Here is an 11,875-nt window from a genome sequence, read left to right on the forward strand (position 1 = left end):
TGGGCTTCTGCCATTGCCTCGTTAGTCTATGTGAGAATAAGAGGACCAGTCTTGAGCTGATCAGCTTTGCTTGTCCTGAGGTGGCTCCAAGGGAGTTTTGGGAGAGGCTGGGTCCCTCCCTTGCCCCAGTGTTGAAAGTTTTTCCCGTATATGGGATATAATTGCAGTTAAAACCCTTTTGATTTATACTTGTGCCAGGCACAGTGTGGTTGCAACTAGGATATAAATAAGGCGTTGCATAACTTCAGTCTCAATGCACACAGAGGCCTGTCTTGAAAATGACAGCTAAGAGATTCCTTGAAAATAAATATACTTACTCTATTAATTTTTTTAAAAGCAGAAGAATGTAGAGATGGTTTCCCCCCGCCCCCAGAGGGAGAAAAAGCCATTGGGGAAAAAAATCAATATTAAAACCTCATCCCTGCTGTTTAATTATACAGTATTAAAATAAAGGCAGACAGAGGTTCCATTCATCTTGAAAAAAGTAAATTGTACCTCAGGGGAGAAAAAAAAATATCTCAGGATGCTAGTTCTGAAACATAAATCATTAAAATATTTTGGCATCAAGAATGATTCCACATTAAAATGCTGTGAGTAGAAAGAGTTGAACTTCACAAATATTACTCAATGGTTTCTTTTAATTCATACCAGGAAATTAAATGGAAACAATCTTAGCCTGGAGTTCTGGAATGGATCTTAAAATTATTTGGAGTGAATCGAGAAGAGAATGATTCCATAAAAATGGCCAATTGGAAAGTTCAATAGGAGTGTGCGTCCAAGTTTCTAATGTGAATTAACTCCGGAATTGTTTTCCGTTATCAGGATTTTGAAGGTCCTTCACCTCCGCACAAATCAACTTTCCAATGATCCTCTCCTGCCACCGCCCCTTCAGAATTGTCAGATGGATGGAAAAGGAAGGGGTAAAAAATGGACAGGAGGCAAGAACCAGGCAGGGATAGCAAAGTTGGAAGCAGAGAGAACTAGGAAAGAGCTGAGGAGGACAGGAGAGGAGAAGGCCCCCTCTGTCATGACACATGAGTTCTTCTGAGATTTTCTTGTGCTCCTCTGAGTCTCAGAACCAATTAAAATAACCTCCAACAGAATATAAAAGTTGTGGCATGGTAGCTCTGTCCCAGGAGACAACTGGTTATTTGGGATCGATGTCCAGCACAGCACCTTACACATCACAGATGATCTATGCTACTTGTGACCAGAGAGAATGGTCACATTTTTCCCTTTGGTGACACAGTTTTTGCTGACTCTACAGTGGCTCTCCACCTACTAAGCCAGTGGCTACTTCAGAATCCCACGTGAAAGAGGCCACCTTGGGCCCATGAACCTTGCACGGTAGGTGTGAACCTGACCTGTTGGGATCAAAGTCATCTACAGTTGGGCATTCATGCTTGTGGATTTGCTGCTGCAAGCCCAGATGCTTTTCCTTGGTGGCCAGCAACTCCTGTTCCAGCACTTCAAGGTGTTCCTGAAGTTTCTTCAGGACCTGTAGCAGTGAAGTCATTGGAATCATCCACATGTAAGCTGTGTGTGTAGTTGTTTTCCCCAAAACGCAGAGTAGGTGTACCCTACAGTAGTGTCAGAATCTGACATCTAAAATATAGACAACCCAAGAGTCACCTTGGCATTCGCAACTCCCTCACAGCACATGGCTGAAAAATACAGTCTTTTCTGATTTCTCCCTTGGAACCCGCTTGGAGGCCTCTGAACCCCCTGAGTGGCATATTCATTATCCTGTATTTTGCAGAATGACTTTCACTTACAGAGCACTTTATCTTGTTTAATCTTCACATCAACGTTGTGAATTTGCAAAGGAGACTTCATTATCCTGGTTTTGTAGAGGAAGAAAACTGGAGCTCTAGAAATTATGTCTGAAGTCACATAGATCTTAAAAAGGATCTGAAGTTAGAGGGCCTGGGTTTCAGTCTATGGCAGCTGGAGGGTAAGATGGGGAAGAAATAGCAAAATTTAGCCAGAAAAGTGGGTGGGTCTTGCAGAAGTCACCCTGGGGCAGCTTGGTAAATGAATGTAAATGAATGTTTAAACACTGCAGGTCAGGATCCTCTCTTGAAGATATGTAGAGGCTTCTGACCCAAATCCCCAGGTGCTAAACATTCCCTGAGTCCTGCTTATGTCTGACCCTGGGCCTGAGGCATGAGATTCAAAAACTATCTCAGGAACAGTCCTAGTATAAATGATTTTATTCTGCTGAAAAGAGAGACTGTGTATTTGACTCCAAGACACAATGGAGGAAGTAAGACTGAAGTCAGATTTAAAGGATGCTCAGGGAAGCCTAGACTAGGCAGTATTCATGAAAATGGAGATTAAAGGAAGAATTGAAGCTATGTTGCCAAGGGTGGGAACATTGCACAATGAGGTTACAATGCAGACAAAACAGGGTTCAAGTTCAGACTTTGTCCCTTACTAATTGAATTATTTGAGTTAACTCGAACTCTTGAAACTTCAGTTTTTCATCTGTAAAATTAATATAATAGCTCCCACCTTCTGAAAATTAAATAAGATAACCATGCCAGGAGCACAGTACCAGTGTTCCTCTGCTCACAATGGGGCTACATCCTGAAAAAGTCATTGTAAATTGAAAATCAAAAATATCACATGTAGAAAAGCATTCACTACATCAGAGCCTGGCCCAGCCTACCTTAAATGTGCTCAGAATCTTGCATCAGCCTACAGTTGAAACAAATCACCTAAAACAAAAATCTATTTTGTAAGGAAAGTGTTGAATATCTCATGTGATTTGTTGAACACAGACCACTGTACAGTATTGGCTGTCTACTCTCGTGATTGCAGGCTACCTCTGAGCTGCCCAGCATCTGAGAGAGTATCCTTACTGCATGTCTCTAGCCAGGGAAAGATCCAAACTCAAAATCCAAAGCATGATTTCTACTGAATGGGTATTACCTGGCATCATCATAAAATTGAAATATTGTTAAACCATCCTAAGTCAGGTGCTATCTATACATATACAAAAGATAATAGCTGCTACTATTATGCATTCTTGTTAATATTAACAAATAGACAAGAGTTTAGAAACATATTGGCCATAGGGTTGAAAGTGGCAAGTTTGGTGGCTGTTTTCCGTTTCCTCCCTGTATTCATCCTCTCTCTTTCTCTGTGCCCCAGACTGGGGGCTGACTTTGAGTCAACTGTATCAACAGGCACTTTTCTACCCTGGCTTCAGTTGTTTCCAGCCAACAGTTGGCAGCAGCAGGAGAGAGGAGTTGGAGACAATGAGGTAGGAGTGAGAGTCATTATTTCCCTAATTTCCTTCTTCCTGCATAGACTGGCTAATGTCAATCTATCAAAAGCCACAGAGCTTGTCCTCTATTCCTACAGCTACAGCTCTCCCTGTAGGCTCCAGTGCCTGGTTTTCCTCTGCTCCTTTAAGCCTGCAGGTGAAGTAGCTCCCAACATTCCTTCCATGAGAGGCTTTCTCATCCTTTATTGGTTTTCCTTAATCTTGCCTACACTGTTGTAAAAGGAGGCCTTTATTAAACTCTCCTCGGTTACCCCATGTGAGCCAGCCATCTATTCCCTGCCAGGAAGAGATCCTGGTACTATGAATCTAACAAACTAGAGAGTTTCTGGGTTGGGAGGTGGAAAGAATGTAATAGATTTGAGTAAAATGAAGAATCGGAGAAGGCTAGCAAGTTTGAGTGAAGATATCAAGGCTGAACTAGAGTTGCAGGGAGAGCAGGAGACCCAGGAAGACACTCACCGGTGCTGGAACTATAGATGAAAAGCTAGGGGCTGGGGTTGTGGCTCAATGGTAGAGCACTTGCCTGGCAGGTATGAGGCACTGGGTTCAATCCTCAGCACAACATGAAAATAAATAAATAAAATAAAGGCATTGTGTCCACCTACAACTAAAAATATTTTAAAAAGCTAAGAACAGTGGTTTAGGAATCTGTAGCACGCAAGTAAATGGCAATTAAAGCCACGAAAGGGAATCAGGTATTCAAAGGCCAGAGGATGAGAAGAAAAGAAAGCCAAGTATTAATTCTAATTTAGGATCTTGGAGTTATAAATCATGTTATATTCCAGAAGATAGGGCACAGTTTTCTAGACATAACTGTATCTCTTTTCATTCTCAGAACAATTCTGAGATGGGAGACGTGCCACAACATGTCTAAGCTGTATAACCAATAAGTAGAACTAGGAAGTCTGCTCCAAAATCCAAATGCTTCCCATTATTGTGCTGCTCAAGCTGAGAAGGCTGGTTCCACCCTGTCTGGCCTTCTTCCAACACTGATCCAAATGGGCCTGGAACGCTCAGACCACAGGCTGAAACTTTCAGGAGCTAGTTTTCTGTTCTCCCTGTCCCAGCAGGAATTTCTGCTTACCCTCTACCATCAGAAGAATCTTTCTGACTTGAGGCCTCTGAAGGCTATTGCCTTAAACCAGTTCTGCCCTCTAAAATTCTGTGTTCTGCAAGCTCCCCAAACTCTGGCCTTGGAGAGATCTCCTTTATCTCTCATTTAATCCTTAGCCTCTGCAATTTGCCTTCCCATCCACCACCTCAGTGAAACCAGGCTTGCCAAATCCAAGGCACATTTTTTTTTAATAGACGATTTTTCAACTTTTCTTTCTTTTTATTTTGTAGTGATGAGGATTGAACCCAGGACTTTGCACATGCTAGGCAAGTGCTCTGCCACTGGGCTATATCCCCAGACCAATATACATCTTGTTTTCTTTTGTTCCTTGAATGGTGTGGCCCAATTTCCTACATTTTTTTTTTTTGGTAGATGGACACAATGCCTTTATTTTATTTACTTATTTTTATGTGATGCTGAGGATCAAACCCAGTTCTTCACCCATGCTAGGCAAGCTTTACTACTGAGCTACAACCCCAGCCCTAACTCCTTACTTCTTGAAAACCTCCTTCCTGGGGTTTCAATAGCTCTTCCTCTTCAGATCTGCTCCTGATCTTTTGGGTCTTTCCTCTTCAGTCTCCTTTTTGGGCCTCTCTGTTTTTTTTTCCTCCTGCCCTCTGCTTGCTGCTGAACAGTGACTCTATCTTTGACCCTCTTCACTTCCCACTTGACCTGGACAACCTCAATCCCTCCATAGCTTCAACTCATGGCTGTGCCAAATCTACATTTCTGGCCCAAATGCTTCTGAGGGCCAGACCCATCACACTAAGGGCCTACTGGACATCCTCATTGGAATGTCCTCTAGGGACTTCATACTCAAAAGTGTCCAAACTACACCTGACATCTTGCCTTCTGCCTGCCTTCCACACCCCTTCTGAACTGGATCTTCCACTTTTGTTCCTGACCTTTGTGTCACCCAAGCCAGAAATCTGGAATTCATCCAAGCCGCCTCCTTTTCTTTATTCACTCCTTTAATCTGCCACCACTACCTTGAACACATAGATTTGTCTCCCTCTTCATCTTCCTCACACCAGCCTTCAAGCCCTCAAACTCGTCCTGCATTGGGTCTATGCCTACCATAGTGCTTGGTGCCTGCCATTTCTCAATTTTAAATCCTTCCATGTTGCCCCATCACTCAAACTCAGGGGAAAAAAAAATCTAAGCTCCTGAGCATTGCTTAAAGGCCTTTCATGATGTACTGAGCTCCGTCTGACAAATTACACGAGAGGCAGGTTTTGCCCTCACACTATTGCATCTGTGGTTTCCTTTCTTCCAGAAGACTTCTCTGCCTCCTATTCTGCTGAACTCACCCTTCTTCCTCTTGCGATACACCAAGTTAAAAGTCATTTCCAGGAAGCTTTCCAAAGCATTCAATAGCCAGGAGGAACTTCTCCTAGGCTGCCATGAGAATCATCTGTAACCTTTCTCAAGATGCATTTTTAACAATCTGTTCACCATCCTGTTTGTAGGAGACTATAAGCCACTTGAAAAGGAAGAATTTCTTCATTTCCAAATCCCTAAGGCCTGGTGCATGGTTTTTGAAGGAATGAATGATTTCATTAATATGATGAGTAAATGGATAATCCATGGTATCTTTTAGCATCTGGGTTCTCCTGGGTTTGGCCCATACTTTTAGGTTTCTACAGCACAGCCCGCCCTGGACCTTGCTTGTGCACACATCAGGACTCCCCACTACCTGCCTTGCTGCTGACTTGATGACCTGAACTACATCTTCCACTTCAGCCCATCTCTGGTTCTCCCAGCCTCGGCCTGTTACTTCATTGTCCACACGTTTCCCATAACCCTGTCACTGATAACAAGGCTGTTAGAGTGACAACATAAATTGAGTGATCAAATGTAACAACAAGCAAGGGTGTGAAAGTAAAAGATTTTGACCTGAAAAGCATTGCCTCAAGTTTGATCTTAAGTTTTCAAAGTCTTAAATGTTGAGTTGCCAGATACTAGCCATTTTTATAACCTAAATCCACCAGGACCCATCAACTAGGACAGGCACCCTCTTTATAATGGCTTCCATGTTCTTCTCTTGAGCATACCTCAGATTTATTATGAGTTGACTAGTGAGGTAAGCGATGTATCTATCCCCTGGAAAGGAAAGAGAGCTAAATTCTTATAGAAACAGAATTCTAAGTTCTTTTAGCCCCATAAACTAAGACAGTTTAATCTTCAGCCAAACATTTCCTACCAGAACATTCCACTTGTAGAGAAAGCATGGTACCATGAATTCATTTGTATTTACCCATGTCAAATTCTCTAAAAAAGATTTTAAAAAGCTAAATCAAATTCATTACCATTCTTTTTTCTTTCAAATGGCAGAAAGGGTCTTGTTTTATTTTTTTGGAAAATTCTTGTACCTGCAATAAAAACACATAATAAAACACATTATTTCATTAATAGCATGGTCTCCAGTGTTTAAATTTGTTTATTTCTATTGTTTATAATAAGTTTAAAAAAAAATTTAGATGTAAATAAAACACAATATCTTTATTAATTTCTATGTGGTGCTGAGGATCGAACCCAGTGCCTGAACCCACACATGTAAAGCAGGCGCCCAGCCCCTATATAATAAGTTTTAAAAGTATCACCTTAGTCTTCAGTTGATCAGTCTGTTCTTTTAACTTTTGACACATCTGCTTGCCTTGGCTTAGCTTTTGAAATATATAAGTACTTGAGAAGGGCTCTTTCTGAGAGGCGGATGACAACTTCAACAAATGTGTCTCAGTTTTTATTTCTACATAAGAAAGAACAAGTTTTGGCATCCATGCATTTCAACTCATCTCCATCTTATTAAGTACTGAAAACAGAAATCTGTGGCAGTAATCAGCCTTGCTATTCTCTTCTAGAAATTTTCAAAACACATATCAAATCATATGATCATCTCAATAGATGCAGAAAAAGCATTTGATAAAATACAGCACCTCTTTATGTTCAAAACACTAGAAAAGCTAAGGACAGTAGAAACATACCTCAACATTGTAAAAGCTATCTATGCTAAGCCAAGGCCAACATCATTCTAAATGGAGAAAAATTGAAAACATTCCCCCTAAAAACTGGAACAAGACAGGGATGCCCTCTTTCACCATTTCTATTCAACATAGTCTTTGAAACAAAGAAGTTTTAAAACTCTATACCTGTAAGAAAGTCTTGATGTTTGTGTACTGTAGGCTCCATCTGCATAGTTAAAGAATAAGAAAACATTACTGTTGCAATTGACCAATTACACCATTATTCAGAATGATCAATAGGCTGCCTCCAGGACATCTGATGTGTTCTGGTCAAGAGCTGGGACCATGGTGCTTGGGTTGGATTCCACTATGACACTAATTTGCTAGGTGACACAAGCAATTGCCTCATCATTGTAAGCATCAAATTTCATGGTGGTGAAATGGAGATAGTAATAGAATCTACTATGAGAATTAAATGTTAAATATTTACTATAATATCAGGCATGTGCTAAGCATTCAGCAATACATCTTAGCTATCATTATGATCATGTTTGATACCAGAAGGTGGAATACCCAAACATTTCTCCTAAAATTATACTGTAAGCTCCATGACTCAGGAACCATTGTTGATCTTTCCAGCAGCTCTGTTGTGGTCCTTTCACTAACACCAAACATGTTCTAGGAATTATAATGTGCCATGCACTCCAAAATATGTGTCAAGATAGTGGTTGTTTTATGCTCACCACAGGCTAACTGTTTTAATCCCACAATGAATCACCTTGAGGGTCTTCCCATTGCTCCCAGCATAAAGCTCAGAAATACACAGAGGCCAGAGAATGAAATGGCAGTGGTAAAAGTAGGCTGTGGTCATTATGAATATCTCCAATATAGGCTGGATGTGAAACCTAGAGCGTTCAGTTCTCTAGCTTGAATTGACAGGACTGAAAAGAAAAAACAACAACAACAACAAAAAAAAAAACAGATGCCTGATCTCAAACTGCCATTGCCAGAGAGAGATGAGCCTGATATCCATTCTCCTTCTACTAACACAGGAGACTGAGAACTGGGAACAATATTAATGTTATCCTCCAAGTAGAACAGGAACCCTGAGAAATGCAAATTAATCTACCTTGAGATTTCATCCCACTCCATTTAGAATGGCAATCATCAAGAATACAAATAACAATTGCTGGCAAGGATGTGTGGGAAAATTATATTTTGTTAGTGGGGCTGAAAATTAATTAGTACAACCACTTTGGAAAGCAGTGTGGCAATTCCTCAAAAGACTAGGAGTGGATCTACCATATGACCCAGCTATTCCACTCCTTTGTATTTTTTATTCAAAAGAAGTAAAATCAGCATACTATAGTGACACATGCATACACATGTTTGTAGCAGCACAATTCACAATAGGCAAGTTATGGAACAAGCCTAGATGTCCATCAACAGAGGAATGGAAAAAACTGCGGTATATATACATAATGGAGTTTTACTCAGCCATAAAGAAGAATGAAATCATGGCATTTACTGGTAGATGGATGGAACTAAGTGACTAATCTCTACTCAGAAAGTCGAGGATTGAATGTTTTCTCTTATATGTGGAAACTAGGTGGGGGGAGCAAAAATAAATAAATAAATGGGATCTCACAAAAATAGAAGGGAGACCAGTAGAGTAGAGGAAGGGGTTAGAAAGGAGGGGTGGAAAGTATGGTAAGGGGAAATACTAGGGAACAAAATCTACCAAATTATGCTATATCCACATATGAACATACTATAATGAATCCCGCCTTAGCTATATAATTATAATGCACTAATTAAAATAATAACAAAAGAAAGATCAGTAAAGTAGAGCAAGAAGATTGGGGGAGGGAGGAGGAAGGAAAAAGGAAAGTACTGAGGAATGAGATTGACCAAATTATGTGCATGTACAAATATAGCATAATGAATCCCACTATTATGTATAGTTATAATGCACCAATTAAAAAAAAAGAACACGTAACCCTGAAACTTCCCAATACCATAAAGGTATAGATTTCTCCAAGACTTAGGGAAGCATTGTTGTCACCACCAGGTTGGCTGCTGGCTCCAGGTTGTGTCCGGGAGGTTCCGGTTCAAATTTCCCAGTGTTGGGTTAAATGAGGGATGGAAATTGAAACAGGTAGACCTTGCTATTCAGTCCAGGATGCCCTTCATAAAAGGCTGAAAAGAAATTTCATACGGTCCTGGGAAAGTGACAAAAGAACTAAAATGTTCACTTTGATCTTTTTATTTCTCCCAGTACTAAGGATTGAATCTAGGGCCTCACACATGCAAGGCAAGCACTCTACCACTTATCTATATCCATAATCCTTTTTATTTTTTATTTTGAGATAGGGTATTGCTAACTTTCCAAGGTTGGCCTTGAACTTGTGATCCTCCTGCCTCAGCCTCTCAGGTAACAGGGATTACAGTGGATGCCTCAGCACCCAGCCTACTTTAATTATTAATGTGAATTTGCCTTACTATTCTCCCTCAAATGATGAGATCCTCAGCCTCATCACATTGGAAAGTTGGGTAAGGGATGAGAAGAGGGGATGTGGGGCAATGGGAAAAGGCATAGATTAAGCATTAACAACGTTTTGTATGAAGTGGTTACCAATGTAACAGTTTGTATGGTTTGTTAGACAACGTTTGTATGGAAATTAGACAAAGGAAAGACGAAGATAATGTTGCTGCCCTCTGGAGTCTTAAACTCGAGTGGGAGAAAGAGTTACCTCTAAATTATTTTGATCCAAATCAGGCTGAGATAAAAGCTCTGACAAAAGTACTAAATAAGCAAAGGACAGAAATAACTGTGATTTTGCAGATTTGAAAATTTACACGGTCCAGGGGAAATTGAAGGAGACCATGAAAAGGAGCAGGTCTTTGGCAAGTGGAGATGGGATGCTTCATGGAAGGTAGGAGCTCAGAGAATTCGGAGGCTTAGAAGAGGTTTAGGCTGGCCAGGTAACTGAAGCTGAGTTTAGAAGGTTAGGATGAAGTAAGAATACTAAAGGGGATGCCCCGCTTGAGGAATTTGGATTTCACCCTCTTGTATGCTGTTGTATATTTGGCCCATGATTCTTCTCTTGAGAATACCACTGAGCTTCTGAAAGGTCAAGTCACTCGCCCCCATGGTCCCAGGGAGCTGAATGAGACCTCAGAACCAGAACAAAGCCCTACTCACCCTCCAAAAACCCACCCTGACAGAGATGACCAGTAGTCCCAGTATATATTTACAGGAGACTCTTTTCATTTACCTGCATTTGTTGTGAAGGTTTTGTACTTTCCCCTTTCTGCTCCGGATGTTGTTTTTCAACATACTTTGACCTAAACATGGTTTCTAAAATATCTTGCATGATTGCTGATTTGTTTCTCAATTTAGGAGAAAAACTGGCTGGCTTAGTCATTGTAAGTGACTTATTCATTATGTGATTTTTAGGGATTTTCATTTTGAGAGCAACTTTAGAGAAATCTGGCAGCTGGCAATGAACTTGACCTTTTCCATATTTGAAGTCATTGCTTGAAGTTGCTTTTTCTGTCAACTGTTTCTGGGGTGTCTGCCGTTGGCAACTTTTTTGTTCATCCTGTGGACCCTTGATTTTAGTTAGAAAATTTAAATTTTCGTGATGGTTGCTATTTGCAGTCACAACTGGCTTTTCTAAATCACAGGTATTTTCTTTTGCCATGATAGGAGAACAGGTGGGCTTACTGCTTTTTTTGACATCTCTTTTGGGGTTGAGTTGGTCAATGAATTCTGAGGTTTGTGCTTTGGGGAAAGAATTCTTAACATAACGTGAAATAATATTTTTAATAAAAGCTGCTTCATCAAAACAGTCACCATTACGTACCTCTGGGAGAGTTTCAAAGTTAATACCTTGAACTCTTAGTAATTGCTCTTTAGAAAGATGATGGAGTAAAATATCAGAAATGTTTGACTTTGGAGCAGCTCCTTTAGTAGCTTGAACATGAAGAGTCATGGCGCGTTGATTCTCTTTATCACACTTTTTATTGGTAGCATTTTCAGTAACTTTATCCCACGTCATGGCCCTGGCTGTATTTCTGTATGTTTCAACATGGGCAGCCTTTACTTTAGGGTCATCTCCTATTGGAATAACATTGAGGGTGTTAGTATTTCCGGTAAAATTGTAATCATTGCATATGTTCATTTGGGAGAGATCACCATCATAAGGTAAATCCTCCTGTTGCTTATACGTTGTATCTTCTGAAAAATCGTTTTCATCCATGATAGGGTAGCCTGATGTTTCTTGACCTCTGCTGCCTGGTCCTGCTGTCCTTGTCATGATAGTATATCTGGTTTTCATGGATTGTCTTCATTGTGCACCTTCTTCTATGGGAAATGAGAATAGCCACATTGTTAAATATATTAGAATAATGTACTATGATTAATTTGGTGTCTACGCTGAACGAAATGCATGCTTTTCAATTAGAGAAATTCAGTTATAAACATGAAGGCAGAAAACTCAG

General features: G+C 40.4%; 1 protein-coding gene across 1 annotated transcript in view; it reads right to left on the reverse strand.

Annotated features, from left to right (window-relative positions):
- The window catches only part of Aknad1 (AKNA domain containing 1), a 37,101-nt gene extending 25,467 nt beyond the window's left edge, over positions 1-11,634 (reverse strand). The window contains 5 exon segments of the mRNA XM_026402783.2: positions 1,365-1,498; positions 6,716-6,778; positions 7,010-7,155; positions 7,556-7,595; positions 10,648-11,634. Coding sequence (XP_026258568.2) covers positions 1,365-1,498; positions 6,716-6,778; positions 7,010-7,155; positions 7,556-7,595; positions 10,648-11,634 — 1,370 coding nt within the window.
- Positions 11,635-11,875: the final 241 nt, after the last annotated feature.

This window comes from Urocitellus parryii, chromosome 11 (assembly GCF_045843805.1).
Source record: "Urocitellus parryii isolate mUroPar1 chromosome 11, mUroPar1.hap1, whole genome shotgun sequence".
NCBI lineage: Eukaryota > Metazoa > Chordata > Mammalia > Rodentia > Sciuridae > Urocitellus > Urocitellus parryii.